This window comes from Eupeodes corollae, chromosome 1 (assembly GCF_945859685.1).
Source record: "Eupeodes corollae chromosome 1, idEupCoro1.1, whole genome shotgun sequence".
NCBI lineage: Eukaryota > Metazoa > Arthropoda > Insecta > Diptera > Syrphidae > Eupeodes > Eupeodes corollae.
In genome coordinates this window covers 34,355,768-34,383,352 of record NC_079147.1, presented here as the reverse complement: position 1 = coordinate 34,383,352, position 27,585 = coordinate 34,355,768, and the positions used below count along the sequence as shown (strand labels likewise).

The 27,585-nt window shown below is 30.6% G+C and overlaps 1 protein-coding gene across 8 annotated transcripts in view; it reads left to right on the top strand.

The window, feature by feature from the left end:
* The window catches only part of LOC129954080 (M-phase inducer phosphatase), an 80,179-nt gene that overhangs the window by 30,942 nt on the left and 21,652 nt on the right, over positions 1-27,585 (top strand). For 6 of the 8 annotated variants that reach the window (XM_056067744.1, XM_056067750.1, XM_056067746.1 and 3 more), the window contains exon 2: positions 11,743-12,970. The exons of 1 other annotated variant lie outside the window; for it this stretch is intronic. In XM_056067744.1, coding sequence (XP_055923719.1) covers positions 12,544-12,970 — 427 coding nt within the window. In that variant the 5' untranslated portion in view covers positions 11,743-12,543. Of the gene's footprint in view, positions 1-11,542; positions 12,971-27,585 lie in introns of all 8 variants that reach the window. One more of the 8 variants, XM_056067743.1, reaches the window with a different exon arrangement.

The following is a 27,585-nucleotide window of genomic DNA, read 5'->3' as shown; positions in this document are numbered from 1 at the left end:
GTTAACGAAGTCGTTTTCAAAAAATGCTCTTTATTATTGAAAATTGAAAGTTTTTTTCATTGGCTTTTCCATGGTTAAAAATTAATATTTACTAAAAGTATTAGCATTGACAGTTTGGTCATTATGTTAAAGGTGCTACCACACTGGAAGTTTAAAATTGTGAAGACTCAAATGAAAAGTACTTCATCAGTCAAAATGCGCTTAGTAAAGTTTTACCAATTAAAGGTACTTTTTAACAATATTACGTTTGTAACTCCTTCAATTGATCGTAAAAAGAAATAGAAATGCAAATTAATAATCATGCCATAAATATTCCCGACTTAAGTAAATTTTGAACAGCTATTTCTATTAGCTTTTGCTATATGCACTAATGTTTCTTTTATTTATTAATTTACATAGAATAGAAAATATAATTTAATTTAAAACTTTTTGAAACATGATAAAATTTGATTTGGTGGATTAAAATCTTTAGTACTTAAGTGAAATCTCTTCAAACTGCCACTTAATTTTAATGGAACGAAAATATCGCATATCTTTGCTAATCCTTGTATCTACTTTCAACATTTTCCTGTTTATTATTGAAAACGTTTTTTTGTTTTTAAATGTGCTAAAAATGAACTCATAATTTCAGAGTTTATTCTATTTTCGAAAAATAATTTATTGTCTGCATAAATCTTTTCGATTGAAAATAAAAAAAGAAGAACTGTCATAAAAAGCTTAAATATGACAGACGTCCTTCTCGTTTTTTCATAATTGTGTATTTAAATTTCATTTGCAAAGTTTTTTTACTTTTTTGGCTGAAATCCAAATACTAACTATTCTTAACTTGAAATAAAACTTATCGATTTTTAATTAAAATAAAGCACAACAACTTTACCTTTTCCATGATATTTATAAACCAACTTTGTATATTTTTCGAAAAGGTCATTCATTATTAAAAGTACTTTGGTATTTTGTATCATTTGGAAATGAATGCTTACATTTTCCCTCCTTTGAAAAAACAAAGCTGTTTTTTGTGTTTTTCTTATGTCTTTAATTACCAAAGGTGTTAGGCCTCGCACGTAACAAAAGACTTCACCGCAAACTATATTCCACTAAAGGTGCCTATACACTGTACAGCACACTATACAGTACACAATATGTACATATCCTTAAGCCCCCAAGAAGAAGCACTCATTCGCTTTGCAATTCAAAAATAAATTCTGATTTCATGAAATCGAAAATGGCATCCATAGCTTTATAGGAAAATGAAAAAATAAATTTAAATTTCATGTGTAAGTGTGTGTACAGTGTACTGTGTATTGAGAACGACAACGACGACGACGTCTAAGTACCTATACACATACTAAACGCGAATATAACTGTATATGCATTGCCATTTTGCATTACTGCTGCTATGTAGTCGTACCTTTATTGCATTGATGATTGAAACTGAAATGGCTGACTGTCAAAACCTCCCTTCTCATTCCACCACTTTTTGCACTTTATTTTTTTTAATTTTTTCTTTGCGAGCGATGTGTACTTGGAAGTAAGCAGAGGATATTTGTTTGGCCCTCAACAACTCACTCGAACCAAGCAAGTTTTGAAATTTTCTCTTGAAAAGCATTCTATGCTGCATAATGCTTGTATTGAAAGAAAAACATCAGTACTATCTTCTTTATTCATTCACAGTGTTACCATATTTAAATGTTTGTATTCAGAACTTTATTCGGAAGATTGAATGTCAAAAATGACGTTAAGTTGAGGCTTTCAAAACAAAAACTGATTGACATTTTAAACCGCTTGTTTCGTTGTTGACAAACAAACATTTGCTCACGCTTTTAAATGTCAAAGATTTTAGAAACATGCTGATCAATCACTTACAGCCATATCTATAAAACAATTTTAAAGCCATCCTAACTTTAATATACCTTTAAGCAAAACTTAAGTGCGAAAACGATTTCTATAATCAATGTCACTTAAGTTACGTTTCTTAAAGGCCCCTTAGCTTAAACGACTCCATGGCGGCGTTTAAAGATCACTTATTGTAACTTTAAAATGTATTTTGACATATCATTGAAATACCGTTGTCACCTCTTTAATTTTGACCTTTGAAATTGTTTAAGTTTATCAATGACTTAATAACATTCAATACATAAGGTTCCAATACAAAACTGGCACTAAAAAGTGTATTAAACCTGATACAACACAATAGATCTTGAAGAAACTTATTTTTGACCGAAGTCAAGAACGGTTTTTAAGTGAAAATATTCTAAAAGTGATAAGGGTTCACCGATGAGTGATTACATCTCTGCTGATTTTTAAGTACCATAAGATGAGGTACACTACATGAACAATTATTGTAACATTATATCCTTTTCTGTAGGTGCAAGATGATTGGACAGATATGCATGAGCTCTAGCAAATCTTTTTCTGTGCGATATGTTTACAGAGTTTAAAATGTCAGAAAACACTTGATATGCATAAAATGTAGTAGAATGTTGTGCTAAATTTTAAGATTCGTTAACGTTACCTGACACTAACATCGTTTTGTTAAGAACTAGTGGAAAAATGATTATAGATAAGAATTTAAGTTTGTTCATTTAAAGGCAATTTAAATTTATAAGCCTACTTAGCTAAATGTCATCTGAGAGACGTTCTATGAAAGTTTAACAGATACGGCTGTTACATTTTACAGCTAACATTTAAATTGTCACAACAAATCAACAATGAAAATTTTGAAAATCTCCCATTTTATTACTTTCCTTGTAATAAAATACAAAATTAACTTCACCTTTCACACTTTGATCTGGCAACACTATACAGTACGTGCTTTGTTATCGTTCAGCATGACATTTAAAAGGGCGCGCTAAAATGTTTATACAAAAAAGAGACGTCAACGTCATCTCTAGGATAATTCTTCTGGGGATATTCATCTGCTTCTGCTTCACATCAGAGCGCATCCGTCAGGAGAGGAATTCCTTTCTCCAATATTTGCATTTGTAAACGAAGAATGACAATGAGTGTTCCTAGCGAAAACTTGTCGGAATTTTTTACCTTAAGAAATTTCTTTTTATCTTCTTTTCTTTTATTTTCTATTTGTTTAAAAAAGTATACAAAATAGAAAAATGGCTGATTCAGAAACTAAGAGTACCTTACCTAGGTACTCGTATATTATCTTCTTTTTGAACTTATGACCGATTTCCATTATAAATCAGAAATGTAAACAATTTTCTGAAGTATTCTGAATAAATGAAAAGAAAAGAAGAAAATTATTAGGAATTCTATGACGAATGACAATAAAAATTTTATAAAGTTCTTTTCCATCAAAATTCTAGGAAAATGCAAATTGAGGACAAAATAAATAATAAAGCGTGATTAAGAGTCCCCATGTAGCCCTTATCTTAATTCGAATAAAAGAAGATAGGTATACCTCAAACTTACCTTCTTATTTATTTTTGTTTATATTGTTCTGCCAAATGTCATTTTTTCGTTGTAAATTTAAATACTACATATGCAAAATAGAGTTTTTCTTAAAAGTCTGTAGCTACTGACGTCAAAATTAACATATGGTATTTCTATCTAAGCAAGGGTTAGTGTGGGGGTGAAAATAAAAGAATGGATGTATAAAATTTCTATTCATGAGATGCTTCCGGTCAAGTATTGAGTAATCTACATACATTTGATACGTTAAATGTTCATTTCATATGCAGGGCAGGGAAATAATGACACAGACTGAGAGACTGATGGCCTATATAAACGTCAGATAATTTTTCAGACGCTCATTACATAAATAGATAATTCAATTAGAGTAAATAAGCTGAATAAAATTACCGTTACGTAATTTATATAGATATTACATAAACAAATTGGTCTAGATCTAGATGGATTGAATATAATTTTTGTTACAGTAAAAAACAAAAACTAATTGTGTCAGTTTCTCCCACAAACATATCTTTATTTCTAAAATGTCTGCTTTTGTTATAAGTTTTATTTTCAAATGTATTGTTTTGTTGCGTCAAGCTTTTAAATTTAAACTTACGCAGTTAACAAAGGGCCAAGCCAGCAAGTTTTGAACTTCAAACGAAGGTTTATGTCAAAGAAGAATTGATATTTACCTCCATTTGCAAAAGAATTGACTTTTGTGTAATTACACATTTATTTTTCTCTAAAAATTTTGTTTTCTTTTTTTTTTGACGGAAGTTCAATTTCCTGAACAGCTGATCTTTTATGTCAAAAGTGAAAGGAATCGTTCCACTGGTTTGTGTTCCAATTTCACACAATTCCAATGACAGATTTCTGTCAGTAAAAATGTTTCGGTGGCTTTCAATCAGAAAATTTTCTTCAATGAGAGTCATTTTTATTGAAAGTTATAAACGACCTGCTAAAAAAAATGCAATGTTTGGTTTCAATGATGAAAACTAATGATAGCTATAACAGGCGCCTTAAGATTCGTTCATTGAAAGTAAAACTGACAGGTGAGAATACAAAGAAAATGGAACGCTTTCAGTGGAACGCTTTTACTTATAAATGTTAAATCAACCATCAGCTGTTCATTGAAAACGATTTAATGATTGAGAAATTAAAAATGAACTAAAAGGAATGTTCTGGGTTAAATAGTGTAAGAGTAGTGTATAAATTACCAGATTAAAATCCACATCAAACATTATAAATAAAATTATATATAAAACGCTTTAAAATCTTGGAATAAAATGTTCAATGATGATGTTGCACAAGTGATGAACGGAATCCTCAGACGTGTTTATGTTATTCTTATTGACCAGTAATAGCTGTTATTGCATTGTTTTTAACTGTTGAAATTTTATTGACAGTTCATTTAAAGAAAATGGAACGCCTTCAAAGGAACGATTTTGTTCCGAATTGTAAAATAAAAAAATCAGCTGTTCATTGAAATCGGTTTCACAATTGAACGAAATAAAACTTTACTAAGACAAAAGTTTAACGTTAAATAAAGTTTTTTTTTTTTGTTTTGAACTCAACAACTGACAGAATTATTGAAAGGTTTATAAAAGAATCAGATTTTATAAATCGAGTTTTAATTTCTGCTTTTTCTTTGATTTGTCAAAAAATATGTAGTTAAAGTTAATAATAAAGAATAAATTGTTTTATAGTGAGCCAGTTATGGTTATCATTGGTATTTATTATTGACCATTTTGTTTTCAAGATTTAAAAGTGATTAAGAGAGTCAAATTTGTAATGTTTAATGTCAAAATGAAGCTGATCAGTTGTAGATCTTGTCTACTAAAAAAGTACATTACTTGATGCAAAACTGTTCTACTAGTTCATTTTTAGTTGTTGTTGATGTCACATCTCGGAACATTTTTGTTGCATTGAAACCATTCCATTTTCTTTGTATACTCAACTGTCAGTTTTTTTGATTGATCAAGTTAAACCTCAAATGTTTGATTCCAATTAGGAAATGCTTGATTTAAATCAGGAAATTTGTACCCAATGACAGAAGTTTTCAGTAAAAGCTATAACCTGTCAAAAAATTGCAATAATTGGTTTCAATGACAGAAACACTGGCGCCTAAGGATTCAGAGTGAAAAATATAATGAATTTAATTCAAAAAATCTTACGAAATTATTGAGTTTATTATTTTTAGTTCCATTTTGAGTGAAGCTCACAATTACCTATTTTTGGTTCCATTTTTTTTTTATTTTAAGACAAGCTGTCAAAAATACACTTTTAGCAATTGAAAATGTGGTGAGCTCAATTCTCTGTGAAACAAGTTTAAACATATAATTTGTATTACTCTGATGGCTCTGTTATATTTTTAAAGATTTTAAGAGGTTAATTTTGCCTTTAATCTTTCTAAAGAATGTATAAATCATCTATAATAATCTTTTATTTTCTATATACTTACTTACTTACTGTCCTGTTAAGTCCGTTGGGAACCCTTTAAGGGGCATATGGCCCTTATAGGTTCCTGACCTGTCCTTCTATGAAGGACCTAATTTGATAAGCGCTTTAGCTAGAAAATCCTTAGGATGTTGCGAAGACATCTATTCACGAATGTTTGCAGCTTTCTTGTTATGGCTGAAATAACCTTCCAAGTGCTGCACCCATAAAAAAGCACAGATTCGACAGTCGTAGCTTTGTTCTCAAGCTGATAGAGTTATTCCTCCAAATTTTTGACAGCATACCGAACACCGCTTTTGCTTTTCCGATGCGGCAGATGACGTCTTCTTCGGTTCCGCCTTCGATGGAAACGATACTTCCAATGTATTGAAAGCTTTCCACTTTTTCCACCGGTTGTGAGAAAATATTTATTTGAGAAGATGGTCTGGTTCGGAGGCTGATCATTTTTGTTTTGTCGGAATTAATTTTCAGCTCCACAACTTCAGCTTCCTCTTCTCACTTGTTGTCATTTGATGGAGATCCATGTCCTTCTTCCACGTAATCCAAGTGCTTTAAATAGGATGTCAAAGTCCATTGGATCCCTCCGCTACCTGACAGAGCGTAGTACATCGCTTATCACCAATAAAAACAATATTGACGACAGAATACAGCCCTGCTTTATTTATAGTAAGAGCTCCCTTTTTTGGGAGCTTGACGATAATTCCCTTTTTCCACTTATCGGGGAAGCTTTCGGTAGTCCAGGTTTCTTTTATAAGCGGATGAAGCAATTCGCTTGATGATTGGCGCTGCTTGTAAAAGCTCTGCGGGAATTCCATCAAGTCCTACCGCTTGGTTGTTCTTAAGTGCTTTAGTTGCGGCAACGATCTCATCTTTATTTCCACATGGGCTTTTCTTATTATAAGCTCCACAAGGATGTCATATTAGCATTTTGGAATCACAAAAATCTGAACTTTTTTCCTGAATTCAAAAGCTCATCAATACAAATTTAAGGAAATAATAAGTGACAACTCTAGAAATGCAACTGTCAGTTAGAGTCAACTGTGCGCAAGACAGTTAACATTGTATGGCAGAGGTTATGAAAAATTATTCATAGGTGGGTAAGAATTCAATAGCGATATTGTACCAATTGAGAAGATTTTGAAAAAAAGTCTCCTGTCAAGGCCGTCCAATGTCATCTGACGTCGTAAAAATGTCGATTTCAATGTCAAACGGAACTTTCATAATATAGAACTATGTAATCTCCTTTGAATTTCTAAAACCTATTGACGCAAATGGACTACGTACTATACTTGCCTTGAAAAATGCTAAACGGAGAACCTTTCTTCTTTTTGAAGAAATATTTGTTTTTCTCTTTGGTTTGTTGTCTTTTTAAAGAAGGTTTCATGATAAGTTGCCTAAAGTTGTTTATCAATAAATATAACACCTGAGCCATTGTATTTCTCTACCTTCAATATGTTTCATTATTATGGGAAGATTAGATGCGGTCATTGTAAGGGCACCGTTTAACAAGTTTTGTTTTAAAATTTGTTTAAAAAAACACAAAAACAAATAAACAAAATTCAGAATCGTTATTTTATTAGGTATATGTATCTTAAACACACAAAGCTATATCTTAAATGAGCTGATTTTGGACTTGTATTAGATCCAAAAAGAGAACTTCTTTTTGTTTGTAATTAAATATCCTAAACTAAACCAAATAAAAATGGAAACCAGTCTGACTATTTTTAGATTAAATGCATTTGGAATAAAACAACACAAAAACCAAAACCAAAACAAAATCAACAAAAATAAATGGGCCTTTAATTAATTCAGATAAAATTCAAAATTGGCTTTGAACTAAACAAACGTGTGAACCAACAGAAGTATTTAATTATAATTTATTCATGTATTATAGATACTTTTACAAGACAAGAATTTATTATAAATGATGAATTATTTATACAAAAAATAATAGTTTTTTAAATTATTTAGTGCCTATTAGGTTGAGGGCAAAGAGTTGGAATTTAATCTGGAGGAAATTTAAATTTACCCATTTACAATATTTTCAAGTCTGAATTTATCCAAAAAAGGTACAATTTTGGAAAATGGCTTTATACATTGTTTGTTTTTTAACCAACAAAATGAATCTCAAATATTCTTGTTTCAATGAAAAAAGGGACAAATTTTGGAAAATGGAAAATGTATTAAAACATTGTTTGTTTTTTAACCAACGAAATGACTCTTAAATATACTTCTTTGAATCCAAACAGTTGCATTATGGACCATTTCCATTACCATTTAACACATTTGCTATTGTATACTCTTTTAAGCAATTATTCCTGGACCTTAAGAACCCCAAATGCTACAATTCTGTCAGTGAAAATTGGTCTGATAATTGCATAATTTTGATAGATTTCAATTATCCAAAAACATTGATCGACAAAATTAGTATCCTGGCCCATCATTCAAAGAAATACTTTTTTAAATGATTAAGATGTCCCAAATTCGAAACTCGCTTTTAAATTTTTCTATCAAATCAGGTTCTTAGAAAATGCGCCGTCTTTAAAAATGCTCAAATCAAACCAAAACAGGGTTTGTAAGGTTACAATTTAAATCATTTTAGTATTTTACTTAAATGGTGCAACATCCGTTGAGAACTAGGGCCTAGTTACTTACAAACTCTCAACCATTCCTGTGTGCGAGTAATGTTGTCGGATAGAAGGGACCTAATGTTTAAAGCCGAATCCGAATAGCTAATTTGAAGAATGACTCTTACAAGAATTGTCAATTCATCGCAAGCGGCAGTACCTATGAAAAATTTTAGAGGATACAGTCAGGGATCGAACTCAAGACCTCTGGCATGACAGTTCAACGCACTAACCATAATGCTATGGGTACTACCGCTATTTTACTTAGTTCCTGGAAATTCTCATTACTAGGAGGTCTTTATTTGACAATATATATGAAGTTTTAAGAAAACCTTGAATTTGATACTTTCATAGTTTTGAAAAATACTTTCTGGACTTAATTTTTAATGCTGATTAATCGAAACTTTAATTTTAACTGTTTACTTAAGTTTTAAAAATAATAATAATCTATTTCAAAATATTTAATTGTTAAGACAACAGATTCGTTACAAGAACAAAACTTACTTTTAAACCGTTTTACCTTTTTGTGCTGAAAACAGATTTTTCATAAATGGTTCAGTGCTTCTTTCCGATCTTTGTAAGACAGCTGAAATCTATGAAGTTATGAAGATTTTTTCGAAAATTATATGAAATGCTATAAGTATTTCAAATGAATATTGAAGAACGGGATAAAGGGTTTTAAAAAGCATAACAAATTTGATTGAAAAAGCTACTTAATGGGTTTAGAACTTTCAAAAGTACCTAATATCTCAAAAACCTGATGTTTTACATTAATTTTGAAGTCGGATTTGATTAAAGGCTATTAAAAACCAATTGGAAAAATTCAGTAAAAAAGCCTTGTCGGTTAGTGTAAGCTAAGACATGACATATGTATGCCGCTGATGCCGATAGATCGTCTTGAGTTTATTGAACTTTATAAGCTTAAGTTCTTATGAGAAAAAACGTTGTAATTGGAATAATTAATTTTAAAGATTAACGAGGAATCGACAAGCTTGGGTTTCCGTCAATGGCTGCGTTTAATCTCGTGTTGAATATGTTATCTTGGAGAGGTGGACTTTAAGATACCTTGTTGAACGAGTTAGATAGCTGTATTGAGATAGCAGAAATTAAAACATCTTTTAGCTTATCACAAAAAGCAGAGAAACATTTAACCTTCGAAGTCAAAACTGTTGTAAAATAAAACATTAAATGGATAATTCAACTGATTCGTCGGTTTGGTCATCTACAAAACGAGAACAAAATAAGTCAATTTTGAAGTTAAAAAAATAGATCATAATTGCCTTCGAAAATTCGGATACAAATAGTTTTTTCATCGGGTATTATGTACAAAACATCCTCAAACACAACTTCAACTAAAAGTTTGTACATTTTTGTTTACCAAATAATACAAAAAGCTGAAATCAATTCTCAAGTTTCTTGAAATTCAACCATGTGTTGAAAGAGCTGTTCAGTCAGATACCTACATACCCCAGAAATGTTTGGATACCTTTGGATTCCTTTTTTGACGTATCAGCTGTTTTTGATTAGCTGTTATTTTACACCTATCTGTCTGAGATTGAACGCAGCCAATAACACCGATTTAAGCGACTCAAAAAATATCTTTCTTCCACGAATTTCACTGTAGCCTACCGAGAAGGGTACTTGCTTCATGACTTCCCTTTAGATTTTCGAACAGTGGTTGAAAAAAGGTTCACCATTCTCGTAATGTATTTTAAGAACATCAAACCCTTGTTGAAGTGTGTTATTTTAAATAATGGCGTATGTTTTACTTGTCCAATGTCAAAATATGACAGTTTCAAAAGTGACAGCTGTCCAAAAAGCGGGTTATGAAAGGAAATGATTGAAACCCTTTATTTTATTGTTTTCGTAGAAAAATATAACTTCAATATTTTTAACATTTTCGAAAAAACATACACAAAAAATTTCAACAAAAACAATCCAAAAGCTTATAATCTAAAATTAGTCATTATGGTTCTCTTAAAATATAAACAGACCTCTTTATAAACAAATATTTATTTTCAATGACTAAGAATTCTCACTGTATATTCATATGTCTTCAGTGAAGACTGAATAGTCTGCTGCTTCTATATAGCTTAGCTCTAGACTCACTTTATCACTTGAGCCAAAAATTAAAATTCTCAATTTTAATTGATTATTATGTACCATTAAAAATATTTATCTCAAGACGCCCAAGTAAATGCTTCAATTATGAGTATTTCTATTTATTTCACCATATTTCAATACCATCAAATTCAAAAAAGAAACAACAGACAGTAAAATATATATTTTTAAATTAGCACACAAAAAAGATAAAGATTAACAAATTTCCACCTTTCATCAAAAATATAAAAATATGTATTATTATTCTCAGTACCATCACATTTTTGAATAAGAAATGAGAAAAGTTTTTGTATTTCTTATTCTATTTTTAATTTGCGTGCACTTTTCAATTACAAATTTTAAAAACCAAATGAAGATAAATTAAGATCTTTTCTTCGTGAAGGTATTTCAAATTTATGATGTAAAAAACTGTCTTCAAAGTGGAATTCATTTTGTGGGCGTTAATTATGTATATGTGAAAATTAGAATGAATTTTCCTAGATGTCAGCATGAATGGTTTTATGTGACATACTTCTTATTTTTCTTACACATCAAGCCTTTTTTCTTTGTTAAGAATAATGAAATTTAAATTTATTGCATTTATACTCGACGGCACTTGAAGAATTACAAATTATCTAAATCACTTTGCTGACTTTGCTTAAAATTTCTTCATATACACTTCACGAAAAAAGAAAGACTCAAAATTTCCAGTCTAATTAATGAGCTCACTTCCTCTTCTCTAAAGGACATAAATCGCTGTAACATTTTGAATAAATATAATGGCACATAAATCCTTCTTCATTTAACGCAATTTCAAAAACCTGGTGTTTTTAATGTGAGTTTTTGAAATTCATTTTAAAACCATTTCATGTCTATGTAGTTTCTTTTTCTGCAAACCAATATTTATGCTCTCTCTTGCTCTTTCGCTCTCGCATAACACACTCTGCCGCTAGATGACGCTGGCACTACCGCATCTTTGATTTATATTTAGCTAATTCGAATGCAGGCTACAATAAATTTGAGTGAAACAAGACAAAAAACAAAAAAGAGAAACGAAGAATTATTTTTATTTCAAAAACTCATAAACTCTCGATTTCAAAAACCAAAAGAAAGAAAAAAAATTATAAAATCTATGTTTTGTGTGTTCTTTAAGTTGAAGCAGTTCTAGCAGCAACGCAGTGTTTCCACCAAAAAGAAAAGAAAAATAAGAAAAGAAAATTAAACTAAAAATAAAATTCATTGCACGAATATATTCATGTGCACAGAAACAACCAACTAAAAACTCAAAACCAAAAAATTCGAAGTGAATTAAAAATATACATTCAGTGAGTATCGAAAGAGTTAACCTATAACAGTCCATCGTGCATACGCGGCGCGGTTCGAATTCGAATTTCGTCCAAAAGAACCAAGACAACCCAAGCCCAACAAAATAACGCAACGGCAGCAAGTTACGGATGCCGATAAATTTTCATTTTTCTGATCATCAGAGAGATTTTTGCGTCCCGTCGCGTCTTAATTGTTGTTGTTGGCTTCAATTTTGGTTACACGCTGCACTGCAATTGCATGTGCAGTGCATGACTATCGAGAATCGATCTTTGATCGGCCTCTTCTCTAAACTTCCTGGATACAAAAATACATGAACTAAAAAGAAATTCAATCGTTCGATAAAATTTGAGGGAAAAAGCGCGCGTCCCATTGCGTTGGTCTTAGCCAGTGGCGGCGCAACAACACTGCAACACGCATCAACATTTTCGTAACACTGTGTACGAGTAAATTTTCCTATATCAAGTGTATTTTTATGCTAAGTTCGTGAAAGAAATAAAACCTCGCTGGTTTTACAAAATACAATTTTAAAAAACAAAACTCAAAAAATTGACAAAAAAGTGTGTGTTTCTTCAATTTCGAGGCAAGATACATACAAACAAAACATACTTATGTTTCTATTTATAATCTAATGTTGTTAATATTACTCGTCTTCCTAATGAAATTCGTGGATATTTCGATTTTAAATCGGGCCCGTTCAAGAGGCCCGAATGTTGCTGCAACAAATGTTGCCAATTCGAATGGCAACAATAGCAGTAGCAGTGGCAATAGCAGTGCCAGTAGCAGTAATTCTTCATCATCAAAGGAAAATTATTATTTTGAAAATGGTCTTAATTCGAATCTTCATGACGGATTATTTCCAATTACACCGCAACAAATGCAACAACTACGTCACTATCAACAATTGCAACAGCAACAATTGTTGCTATTGCAACGTGAATTGTTGCGTAGACAAAAATTAAGACAGCAACAGCAAAATAAGAAAAATAATGCAGCAACTAACACGACGACGGTGGTAGAAGCGAGGAACAACCATCCAAATGGTGGATCGTGTAAAGGTATTAAATTAAGTTATTTTATAATTTGTTTTTATTTTTAATTTGATAAAAAAAGAAAATGTTTATTTAAACTGGCCATTGTCCAAGAGAGAGAAAAATGTTGCCAAATGGTGTGTTGTGTGAAAAGGAAATTTTTGAATTCACCGGTGGCAAAATTCTTGGAATTGGAATGTATGGCCTGATTTTTTGAGGTGACCGAAATGAAATATGCGTTTATGTACATAAATGTGTGTGTTTTTGTTATGTTAAGATAAAAAAACAGAAAGATATTGCAAAATAAAATGAAAGCCATACAAAAATGGCAAAGCAAACAAAATTAATTAAAACGAGAATGAGTCATTTTAAGGAAGCAATATTAAATTGATTTTTGTTTTTATTATTTTTTGTTTAAACGTTGATGTTTTATTTTTTTGGCCTGTCATGAGCAAAATGTGAATATTCTGAAGCTTAGTATAAATTATTTCGTTTTCCTTTAAATTTAATAAATTTGTATTAATTAAAATGTTTGAACTCAAAGGAAACGGATTGAAAATCAAATTAACTAATTTAACACCAAAATTCGATATATTGTTTTATTATTTACAATTAGTCGATTGTAATTTTGTTTTTACAAAAGAATAATAACTTTGAGTTGTATCCTTTTCTCTTATATTAATATTTAACGTACCAAACAAACTTTTCCTAGCATTCAACTAGAAAAGTCAAACTGTTAAAAATGAAACAGAACACAGTAAATCAAACAGATCGAAAATATTGCTGAACGCATTCGTTTTAGCTTCAACACATTTTCAAAATGATATTTGAACGACATTTTGAAAATGACACTGAAACGACATTTAAACCACATTTTAAAAATGACATTTAATATCTGGTTATGCCTGTGCAACTCCAAAAGATGGACTATGTACATCAGAGGAACCAACGACCGAAGAATTGATGGATAAAAGTAATTCTAAACAATTTATAAACCTAAATTCAATGCAAATTGTTAGCTAAATTTAATCTTAAGGTAATAGAATTAGCCTTTTCATTTCCAAAATGACGGAAATATAAGAAAACAAACTGTTCGTCACTATCTGCATTCTGATTTTAACGAACTGTCAAACTCAAATCGTGTTCCACATACGATCGACACATTAATGAATAAAATGTTCGCTCTTGTCTTATAACTAAACCACAATCACTCATGACATATTGAATAGAAACAATGGACTCTATGAAGCAATTTGAAATGTTACCTCAAGCTTTGTGCTCCCTTATGGCTGAATCACAAACACTCTTCAGCTTCGGCTTCAACTGACGTTTATGGCTGAAACACATACACGCTTCAGCTTCGTCTTCGCCTGACGTTTACGAGTTCAACCATAGGAATTCAATGCATGCTATCACAATGAAGCTTCGACCTCACGTTTCGTTTGACAATCGTAAGGAAAAGAACGTAATGTGACTCCAAACGGAAGCTCTAGTTCAATTATCTGAACATTTGCTTTGTCTGACAGCTCAACAGATGTAAAAAAATGCTAACAAGCAAAATATTTGCTCTTTGGAAGGATGAAATAATAGAAATGTCATTCAAAGCAACCTCAAAGCAGGCCCACCGTAACGCAGACGAAGCTGAAGCTGAAGCGTGTTTGTGATTAAGCCATTAAGATTGTAAATATTGTAAGCTCGGCTTAACGCCCGAATAGATCTATTTTCTATTTTGTCGTGCTTTGATAGCTGACAACAGCAGCATAGTGTATAGCAGCAATGTCTTCTTTTCTGTTGTGTATTTATAAAAAAAAAAGCAAACTGAAGTGAACTTTTTCTCAACGCCCGAGGTTTGAACCTACGTTACGTTTTGCAAATTCTTAGGTTGCGCTTAAAGACACATGATATCGTAAAGTCGGTAAGACACAAAGTCATGTATAAGAAATGTCATAATGAACGAATATTTGCTCATTCGTTAGTTGTTGGTCGCCCTCATGTGAACAGTTCTTAAATTTCCGCTTAATGGAGTTCTTCAAATGGCCCTAGTGATTTGATGGGTGTTTGTTTCAGTTAAATGCTTGCTTAAGTGACATAAAGATATTATGACGTTTTTCGTTTTTATTTAAGTTAGTTTTTCTGATAATTCACAATATAGAATCGAACAAATCGATAGTGTCATCCATGAGAAACATAATATTGCATATATGGTTAGACAAATTCAATCTTTGATTAAAGAAGTATTGCTTCATCCTACCATTATGTTTTAAAGATATGTCATATCCTCTGCAATGCCGACAGCAAAACACATTCACTGAATAACTACACTGTCAGCGAATATAACCAATGCGTTGAAACTAAAATACAGTCTTTATTCCATCACATCATAAAATCAAACATGGAACTCAAAAATGTAGAAACGAATTTCATAAAATCGATTTTGTTTTTACTGCCGTATATGCAAAAATACAAAATAATTTGACGTTTCATGACAGTTCGACTGACATTTGTGCAATTTTCTAATTTTATTGCATGGTTTGAAAAGTTTGAATGGTATAACTTGAATTTTTACACCCACAAACTCAAAAACTAAAATTACCCACTCAATTCAGCTTGACAACTTACGTCATTTTGACTTAAAAGAGTCAATATGGTTTTTGGAATATTGAGACAAACATACAATTGTTTTAGTTTTACACTGAAAAGAATGCATTTTTTAAGGTTAAACAAGTTCAAATAAACATTTCTTTTGTTGCTAATTTAAAATGGAGATTAGGTCAGTTAGTTGAATCCATTAAATAAGTTGTCTTTTATGATCTTTTGATTTAGCTTTAAATGGCATAACATTATAATGGCGGACATCTTTATTAGGTTAGAAAAAACAACAAATATTTAACAATTCGTTTCAATTTTATTTACTTTGTATGTTTAACCAAACAATAGACTTGCGTAAATAAGAAGAATTTGGATATACGACTTTTAAATTATAAGAATTTTGTTCAAAGATCGTCTTATAACTAATGACTTTCAACTTTTTCGAGGGAAAGCAAAAGCGGAGTGATGCTTTTTAACGCCTAAAATACCTATTTGTTTTGATTTAATTGTCAACTTTTTGTGATTTCTGGATAAAAATCATCAGTTTTGTATTAAAAAAACTTAATTTTATAGACTTAGGATGATTTTCGAACCAATTTTTCTATGAATTCACTAAAATATGGCCATTCATTTCGTAGTACATTTGACATTTAACACCTGCCAAAACGTGCTGTCATATGTCATATGAAGTGTCATAATATTAGTTTAATATTTGTCATTGGAAAGGTTCAGACTACAAAAGGGAAGTGAAAGTAAAAATTGCTGAAAATTTGCCTTGCAATTAACAGGCCTATTCTGCTATTCATCATTATTCTGCTTCACGTGAAAGCATTCCTTCTATAAAATTTAGATCCGTATATAAAATGTAGCAGATTTTTCATTTAATGTCTGGTTTGTTAATTTTTGTAAGCAAAATGTAAGTGAAAACTAATTTATTGCTAAATTTAGAATATTTGTTTCATAAATAAAGGAATATTAAAATTTATAGGGTAAGGAATAGACACTTTTTAACATTTCTCCAAAGCTCTCTGTTCGAGAATTATCTTATTCCTCTGCGCTTATAATTTGAATAAAAAGTCCAATACTGCCCATTTCCAAAAATTACACAAATTATTCAGTTTAGGTGGATTGATTAAACTTAATTTGTGTATGAATCAAAACAATTTATCCAACATTCCCAAGATTTTTACATGAACAGCTGTTTATTTGAATTTCAAATTGGTTTGGGATAATGTAGTTCACCCGATGGAAAGTTGACTAGAAAACTAGTCAAGAAAAATCTCCCTTACTTTAAAGTGAAGTCTATCTACTTATGTAAAAATGTCACCTGATCAGGTTTTTTTGTATTCAATTGAAAGCTTAACTTTATAACTCTGTGATCGTCATATTGCAAAAAAAATATGGACCTTTTGTTTTCTCTCTCTAAGTAATAGATAGTCCAGTAAACTTCCAAGTTTGACACCTGACGTCTGACTAGTTGTCTAGCTCTAATTTTACGTTCAAAAAATAAAGTTGACTGCAAATAAAGTCCCTTATGTCGTCTGAACCTGCCCATTTAAAAAAAATGGCAATAGCAATCAAACAACGCGTTCAAATTTTAGGCAGAAGTGGTGATTCTAAAAAGGAAGCCATTTTTCAAGTAGTAAGCTTTGACTATAGTCGTCAAAAAAGACGAAGAGATCAAATTTTGAAAAGAGAGATACACAGAAATACAGGCAAATAGCCGAGATATGTGGTTAAAAATTACATCAAGAAAATCGCATGCTGCCGATCTTCTTGTCAAAGTCAAAACTTATCATTATATCAATTTTTATATGTCATTTTGAGTGCTACCTTTTTTGGTTTGTTTTAATTGTCAAAATTTATAGTTATTGCGGATCAAAAACATTATTTTAATATTGAGACAAGATTAAATGAATTATTTGAAGCATTGAGTTCATCTTCTTCTTCTGAAGTTGACAATAAAACAAATTCTAATGAACATTTGACAGCTGCAATGACATTAATAGAATTCCATTGGCTACAAAAAAATTGATATTTTTTTATAAATCAAAATCTACCTCAAAAGTAAAACTTAAACATTTGTACTTAAAATTAAATTTAGAGTAAATTTCAAATGAGAACAGAAAAATGTGGATTAAAGTTACGTTTTGTTTACCTTACCTTTAAAAAATTTTACACAAAAAAGGTATAAACTGCTCTTAATTGCTCATCATCATCATAAAAATAAAAATAACAAAAACAAAATTATCTACCGTTAAATTACAGGTCAATAGCTCGCAATATTCATGAGCATTTCTTGTTTACTGTCACTTTATGATTGTTTAGACATTGAAATTATTTTATTATGTACACAATATAAAAGTGCGTTAATCTCTTTTGATTGTTTAAAAGAAATATCAACAAATAAAAATATCTACAATTGACTACTTTTTCGAGTGAATAATTTTCTCTGATGTCTAAAAGTCGTCAAGTGCAATTGAGTCTCAAGTTGCCCTTTAATTTGGACTTATTTCTTTCTTTTTTGCAAAGATTTCACTTCAAGAAGAAAGACGTACATATTTTAACTTTGTATTTACGTATTAAACTTTTGACTTCATTTTCAAGTACACCCGTTTTGTGGATGTTTCTTCTTAAGTGCTGCCCATTTTCAAGCACAATATTTAAAAAAGATACAAAAAGTAGTGACAGACAAAAATGGAGCCTAAGTTGACGTAGTTTAAACAAATGATTTTTATTTGGTGACAAGTAGATTGAAGAGTCTTTGGAGGGTTCTCCCCTCTTCGAGAATTCAAAAAATACACAAAAATTCATTGCTGAGTGATTGCGGCGTGGAAGGAGCGGAGATGGGATGATTTTCTAAACGTTCAAGTAATAAAATCACTTGAATGTTAGATTATTTATCTTCAACTTGAGGGTTGCACTTGTTCACATAGAAAATATTAGACAGGGAGAGTTAGGGAAGAAAGATCACACAGAAGATTAACAGACGCCTCCACTAAAATAATAGCCGATAGTGGAACCGCATCGGGAATCTTCCCATCTTCCCTTTTTTCCAAGGGAAAAGTTACTTTTCTCTCCTGGCTAATCAAAATATTTTTTGTGTTTCTTGTGTGTTATTTCAAAAATGCTTAATAACTCAATTTTAAGTTGAAGAATCAAGTTCCCATAATAGTTTCTTGTGGTGTTCCCTTTTTCCCGAGGGAATCAAGCTATAAAGCCGTGTGTGTGGGAGACAAAAATCCATCGATTTTTTGTTTCTACTTGATTTGAACTAAAACATAGAGGGCGTGGGTGGATGTTGTTCATATAATGTCTGGGAATGATTTTTCTTCTTTCTTTCTTCTGTCGTTTTTTTCTGGAACTAAATTGCATGACCAATGCCATGTTATGTGCACTTAATCAAACGTCAAATCGGCTATTCTGTGTCTTGTCTGTAGCAGTAGATGATGCACTTGAGTGAGTGCGTCTGATGTATACATTCCGCAGTGTGGACTGGGTGTAAAGAATGAAGCGCACTGAATGTGTTCCCCTAGTGGTGATGGTGAGTAGGGTGCCATGGAAGAATCTTAAGGAATTTAATATGTTTTCGTTTTTTTATTCACAATTGTTGAAGATATACGTATTATTATTTATTTATTTTTTATAAAGAGCTTTTATTTATATTCTTCCATTTTTCTTTCTTTTTTTTTAACAAATGTTTTTACAACGTAATGTGTTTAATGATGTTCAACATATGGCTAATATGGTAAAGATATTTTTTTCGTTGTTGTTTTCCAATGTTTATTTTCTGGTTTTGAGTTTTTATGAGATATTTTCTTTTTGATAAATATTTTTAAGAGCTTTTCGAAGTGTATTGTAAAGTAGAGAATTTTATTTTTAGAAATGAATAGAACAAAAATGTTGAAGACTTCTATTTTCAATAACAAAATATAATTCAATTTATAAATAGGAGAAGCATTCATATTCATAACTTTACCAGGTGTTTGTTGTGGTTTCGAAAAAAATTAAAGTTCTCCCTCTCTGTCAAATATTAACAACAAAAATGTGTAGAAAAGTTAATTGTTTTTGACATGGTAAAAGTTTTGGTTGTTGATAAATTAATTAGTTAATAATTTGTTTAAAGGGAGAATTTTTATTTAACTTCATCAAAGGGGTTTCTATGTTATTTTTGTAGGAATTTTTGTTTCTTTTTATTATTAGATCGAATTTCTAGTTTTTTTAAGCAATTAGTTTTTCTAACTTATGTTGCTTTAAATTCTTTGGTATTAAACATTAAAATTTATTAAAATTATTACCTATGATTTAATTAGAGTCGTTAAACAATTTAAAATAGAACAAAAATTAAGAAAATAGAAAGCAAAAATGCTTTTTTCACCAGGCGATTGTTTTGAAACAAATTTGTTTGACAAATCAGTGGTTCTTTTTTTAAATAACTGGCTTACCCTGGGAAATATCAGAAATTTTCTTGCGAAATGATTCAGGGTAAATATTCCAATAGGCCATTTTTCTGTCAGATTTAAACACAAACGCTATTGCATATCTTGAAAACACTCTTAGTTACTCATTGATGTTTTTTTCAGACTGTATATTAACAATCAATTTAAGATTCCCAGTTTAAACGCTATCGAAAAATCATACTTTGACATTGGTAAATCTTGAAATTCTTTTTTAAGTAGTAAACTTTTCCTATTAGTCTCAATTTAACTATCCAATAAATCAAAGATTTCTCCAGCTAACCAAAGTAGTAAAAAAATATCTGATAAATGTTCTGTTTTCCTAATACACGGTTTTTCAACTTCAATAATTCCATCTTTAAGGTCTTGTACCAATTGTGGAACACGTGTCTTTAAAAAAAAAGAATAAAAGCCCAAAAACCGCACAGAAAATGAGTGTAATGTGGTTTGTGGAATGTCAAAATTCAAAGATCGACGAAAAAAGGACAAACCTGGGGTTTCTATCAAAATACTCAGGGTACGAACAGGGTTTTGATTTTTATACATTAAAGTGTTGCCCAGCAGCTCAAACTTGTCAACCAGTTTCACTTTCCCGATATTTAAGTCTTTTGTTAGACAAAAAATCAAATTGGAAATGTTTAACACAAGAAAGACTTAAAAAATCTACAATGGCTCTCTTTTCTGCAAAAACGCCATTGGTAATAAATGAGACTTTGTAAGATACATCGGTAATAAGACTGATTCTTAACTGTAGATTGTGGAAGTATAGTGGACAGCATTAGACTTTCGCCTCAGAGCTTCACCACAGTGGATTAATTTTAATTATTAATTCATTGGCCAATCCGTAATTTTTAATTATTTAGAATCAATTCCATAGAACAGTTACTACACAATCCCCCAACTACAGTTCTATAGAAACTTCTAGACTATCTATCTCATTTCGCTTTTCCAGTCACTGAAGCGTGTTCAAGGCAAAACTTATGGTTATGAAAAAAGTCTTGGCCTGGTTTGAGAAAACGTGATATTAACATCTGATATCCATAACATCTTTGGACTCTGTTTCTACAAGCTCTACAACAGTCCAAAACTGTAGATCATCTCTAATGGAGATGTAACAGTAGTTTAACATTCACCTTTTCACAGAGATCCAATCGCTATGTAAAAGCTTTTGCTAAAAGAAACCAACATCAGCAGATTGCATATAATCTTGGGAATCGGTGTTATACCCGGACACTTCTTAATAGAAAAGCACACAAAGCGAATTCTCAAATAAGATGATGTATAGACAAAAAATAGAAAGTTCTTCACCTCCTTTGTACCTGGCGAGCTCTGGCTCAAAACGAAAGACCTACATTGACGAATTCTTCTATAAGGATCTAAACCATTAGTCAATCTTTCACGTTTCACAAAGAACTCCTCCAATTCCATTAATTGAGCTTAGAAGAAGGACTCCAGAATCATGTAGTACCCCAAAAATTGCCTACAACTTGCCCAAGTGTGCCCCACTCAATCCCGGGCAACCGCTACAATCTAACGTAGCCTAACCTTAAATTTTGTCGACCAAAACGATTTCGAGAGTAAAGATAGTTTTGCAGACATCGACTGCGAGGTTTAATAATTTTTTGTAGGTATGCGTTTTTGAAGAGTCTACATTTTAAGTAATAACGTAGTTTTAATCTGTCAAATGTCAAAAAATGACAGCTTGAAATGTGACATTTAGCTAACTGTCATCTATAAGTAGTGTAATAGGACGCATCCTAAGCTAGTGGCTACGTAGTCAAAACTCAAATAGCTTTTTAAATGAGAATATTCACTAAAAAGCTAGTCAATCCGAAACAGTCAACAAATGTTAATATGTCAAAAAAGACACATTTGTGTTTTCAGAACTTTCTTTTCTTTAAATTCAATAAAAACAAATTTAATATATAATATGAGAGATTTTTATTTAAGTACTAAACGATTACTTTCTTTTTGAATTCTTGTGTCTTTACCGTGCAGCTGGTTGTAAAACGTCAAAATCAGTGTCCACTAACTTTGTAGCCAAAAGCCTTAAATATGTCACGTCGTAGGGGAAATTTCAATGCATTGTGTAATAACATATAGCCAATCAAAATGACTTGACTATGTATTCACTAGCTTAGTGAACGCTCCCACTTTTACTCTATCTTCAAAAGTGACATTTGGCTAACTGTCATAAAATCTTTATATAACTCTTAAACTCTCTATTTTGTAAAGCCTAAGACCAAAAAAATATAAAACTAAAAAAAACCAAAAGTATTTTTAAGCTTTTTAAAGAAAATTCCCATAACTTTGTTTCAATTGAAATTTCATATTTTATTTTGTTTTGTATTTTTGTTTTCAATGACACAAGTCCTGTCTTCTCTAGATGCACAAAAGAGCAAATAGAAAAATCAATACTGCCAGCCACCCAAAAAGAACAAAAATAAGAAAAGAAGGAAAAGAAAATATACCTCTCCTGGAGCTATAGTGCAAACTCTTAGTACAATGAATTTTCCATACCACTTTTCTTTCATTCTTGAAAAACAAAATAACAATAAATCGATAGACAAAAGAACATGTTGCAAAATTGTCAAACAAAAGAAAATTATATCTAAACTTAATTAACTGTAACAATGGATTACCTACATTATGTTACTATATAAACTTAGATATTATGCAGCTACATCTTATATAGATACTATGAGGATTGAAAACTCAGCCCAAAAGTGTTCTCACCCTTTTTCATTCGTTGTTCAGTTGTTATGTTTGACCTTTGAAGGTCTCTGCGCAAAGTGCCACTTATGCAATCCATTAGTAGATGTCAATCGTTAAAAAAGCTCAAGTAAATTGTCGATGTGCAAAATAACCATATCCCTGGTGTAATTAAGGTAATTAGTGGTGCAAGTTGCAAGACTGTAACTAACAACGTCAACGTCAAAGTCAACTTAAACGTGCTGCTTGCTTAACTTGAAAATAATGCAGATTACCAATGTTTTATGTGTGATGGTAAAATGTATGTGCTTATATAGTTTGCTATTTTGTACGTGTTTTTAAAAAATGAAGAACATTTAGGTAACTTTTAATAAAAATGAAAAACTTTGTAACATTCATAAAAGGAACGAAATTCTTAATGTGCAAAAATAGGGTGTTCCCTAGCTATTTTTTTTTATGCAGATTTGTCAAGCAGCGATTTTTTCAAAATTTAACGCAACATGAAAAGTTTGTTCTCTTTCCGCCAATCTATTTTATCAATCTACTTTTTCGTATGGATCAAAAATTAAAATTCACAATTATGTCATCAATTATATAACATCAACTGACGTCTAATGCGATTTTTCATGGCTAAATTCAGATTTCCATCAAACATTTTTCGTGTACTTGTCAACGAGTGCGGTAGAGCTATCAAATATCCATCTAAACATTTTCTTATAATTGTGTTAGGCAGATTTGATCCTAAATCAAAAATAAATCAATTTATTTTGTCCGATGAATTGCAAAATTAGATCAAAAATATATTGATTTATTTTACCCAGGGAAAACTTTATTAATTTGACAATCGAAATCGCGATTTTTAATAAAATTGGACACGATATATATGAAAATTTGCTTTTGTGAATTTGGATTACAGTCCAAAAATTCTTTTTTTCGAGCGAATTATGGAACAAAATTGTAAATTGATCGATATAAAATAAATTAGGTGGCTTAAAAGTCTGTAGAAAAACAAGGGCCTAGTGACTTACAACTCTCAACCATTCCTGTGTGCGAGTGATTGCAGAGATGGAGAAGACTTACAGTTTATATGCCCAATCCGAACGATTGAGAAAGCACTTTTTCATGACAAGAGAATTTGTCAATTCATCGCTAGAGGCAGTACCCGTGAAAAAAAACTTTAGTTGTCACAGGCAGGGATCGAACCCAAGACTTAACCATCATTCCACGGGTACTGATCAATATAGTAAAGTTAAATATAGAACACACAGCGATGCATTTTTGATTAGATAATTTCATAAATTTACGTTTTTTGTGTATTGTTAAGCCACCGATTATCGTAAATGGAAAGCATTCAACTTAAATGATAGATGAGTTCAACGGGTGACCAATCGCAGTATTATTAACTTGAAACCAATAAATGATTGGCCCTATATACATACACCCTCCAATGCGAAAAGCCTATATAAATTTACCAATTGAAAATTCCTTTTTAATTAAATTAATTCAAATTTTTGCGTTGATTTTGGAAGCATTCAACTAATATGACACTTCAAATGACAGCTGTGTTTGACAGGTATCAAATGCCAGCGCTATCAACTTTAAACCAAAAACTAACTGGTCCTATTCAGTGCGAAAATCACTTTTATATTTACCAATAAAAAGCTTATTTTTAATGAAATTAATTCAGTTTTTTGCGTGACAATTATAGTTAAATTTATATTTTTCAAGTCTTCTTTGTCGGTAGAATATTTTTTTAAAATAGCTGTCAAATGCTTGCTTAAAATTGAATTAATGAATTTAGTTCAAAGTGATTGCATATTTGAACACTTTTTTTTTTAAATAAAATGATGTAATTTTAACAAATCAAAAATCATATTCTTTTTGAACTACTGACATTATTGTATTTTTGTTTGTGCCGTAATCGTAGCCCATGGACAAATTTATACCTACAGCTTTAATTTTAACTAGAAAAATTGCGCAATGAAACGATATTTTGACAGATTTAAAAATAAAGATCACATTTTTGTTCAATTCGTATGGTCAAATTTTGTTAAAAATTTTAACGAAACAATACAAAAATTAGTTTTTCTAAGATTTCTGAATTTTTTCTCAGAATTCTCAAGAAATCGAATCATAAAAATTCAATTCTCAGATTTCTGACAGCAAAAGTGAGAAATTTGTATGACAAACTTTGTTTATATTTCTGAAAATACGGAAATCTCTAAGATCTTTAAAACATAAACTGACCAAGTAAAAGTAAATAAAATAACTAAACTTCAAATTGAAGTCATTTCACGGATCTGATAACGATAGAAATTTTAAAGCGCTGCTGTTTGTATGTAATATTAGCCTAAAAGTTTATTAACTAACTACTTTTTAAAATCCACCTTTATGTGTCAACTACGTACTTAACTAATTTTGAATGAATTTACTGTCACTTATCGTTAAAACACAAACACATCTTTCATCTTTGACAAGGGTCACCCTGTGTAAATAATAATTTATGATTTTGACTTCAATGTTTAATGGTCTGCTTGCATGAAATCATGCATGACCAACAGAACAAAAACAACCTAAAAAATACTCAACCAAACCAGATTCGCCTTCAAAGAATGTTTTGTACCCCTCGAGCTGTAAGACTTTTATTTTTGTATTACTTACAGGACTAACAATTATATTTTTATCAAGCACACAAAAAAGTTTGAATAATTTTCTTTATATAATTTTCCGATTCTAATGTTGGTACAATTTATATGCTTCATCGAGCACAAGTTTGAAAATCATTCAAGATGCATACAAGATTTAATATTTTGTTTTTCGTATGTTCATTGTTCAATGTTAAATTAAAAAAAAAAATAAAGATAAACATGTGCTATTATAGAACACGCTCTGTTGGTTTATATAATGTGATAGATTTTAATATAATGACTTTTTAGCTGCTAAAGATTGTACATATTTATGTACAGAGTGAAGTGAGCATAAAATTGATTAACATTAATAAAAATGCGCAATGATGGAAGGCAATTAATTTGAATCTAGCGTGTGAAGTCAAATTCATGCCTTTTGTTCAAAAACATACATATTTCTACAAATTACAATGATGATTATTCATTTTGGGTGGCCATGGTCTGAAAAATGAATATTGAAAAATTTAGGACGTAAGAGTTTCGATTTGTTGTCTTTTTTAAGAAAGAAAGAATTTATGCAATGGAGTATAAAAATCATTTCGGGGGAGTAAGTTCTTAGAATTTTTGAAGATTTATTCAGAAGAGTGAATCTTTTTGACATACAGAAATAAAATTGTTTGACTTGTAATAGGGGACCAAGAAAGACCCCACAAAAGATTACACTAGTCGACAAGTTATTGTAACTGACAATCAAATTGCAACTTTTCAATGGTTTTCAATTTCCAAAATTTAACTCCAAAACGCATTTTTCTAAACTATGAGCGTATTAAGTTCAAGGTTTGCCCAAAACTTAATATAGAGTTAAATAAAGACTCATAATTAATTAGAATTTTCTGAATCATGATGCAATTTTTTGCTAAGGGATATTTTGAATTATAATTGAGTCTTTAAAGCCCGGTTTTGGTTATCTTAAGCTTTTTTAAAAGTGGCATATTTTTTAAAAAAACTAATAGAAGAAAGTTTTATGAAAATCAAAAGTTAAAATTAACTTCAGCAGTTTTGGTTATCTTAAGCTTTTTTAAAAGTGGCATATTTTTTAAAAAAACTAATAGAAGAAAGTTTTATGAAAATCAAAAGTTAAAATTAACTTCAGCAACAAAAAAACTAACTAAAACTAATGAAATGGACAATTTTCAAAAAGAATTGGTAAGAAAACCCCCGGAAATTGAGATTCTATTAGAAAGTTCATTTAACAATTGCAGCTTTGAAAAAAATAAAAACTTCAAGAAGAGGGGTTTGTTCGTAGACTACTTCATTAACATGCGGTGTTGAAGCGAGCTTGAAGCTCGTCTCAATCCTTTATATAGCTGAATCGAGTTGAAATGAGTTTGATTCCAATCGATTTCATAAGAAACATCGGAAAACTATTTGCATTTTAGAAAGTGCTGTCAAATTTAATCACTTTTAAATCTTCTTGTGCGGTGGAAACACTAAAAAGATTTATTGAATCTAAACTGAGATAGATCTTTAGTGAAGACATAGCAAAACTTAATTATCTTTTCCATTGTTTTCTCATTCAAAATGAGCCCAGTTAGTCCATTTTCTTTAACAAAACTAAATAATATCAATAGGAACAGATTGATTTATTTCGCCAATGGAAAACACATCAATCCAAATGCACAACTACTTAACGAACACTGCCATGCAAATCAATGGTACCAACATTTAAAAACTAAATCACATAAAATTCATTCGAGACTCGTATATAAATGTCAAAAACCCATCCGTAGTAAGATTCTACTTTAAATTTTATCGGTAGTATTCATACTGCGGATATTGTTTTTGTTATTCCTGTGGAATCCTACTATATATTGATAGATTTTCCAACAAAACACATTTATTGACAACCTAAAACATAACATTAAAGTCTCCCACACACTAATTGTGTTTTTCATGTAGGTAAAATAAATCAATCTAATATTGATTTATCAAAGTCAATTTTTATGTTCCATTGGACAAAGAAAAATTACTTATTTTTCATTTAACATCAAATTAGTAGATCTATGTTAATATTTGCTTTCTCCGTACTGATACATAGTTTTCCAATTAAATGTTTCATTTTGTAATAAAAAAGGAAGAAGTGAATAAAAGAGGAAAGGTATGTCATTAACTATAAGGTACGAAAACAGCCAAATGGCCGTCAGGGCTACGATTGCACCTTACATACTTTTATAAAATATGCTTAGGCGCTTATAAC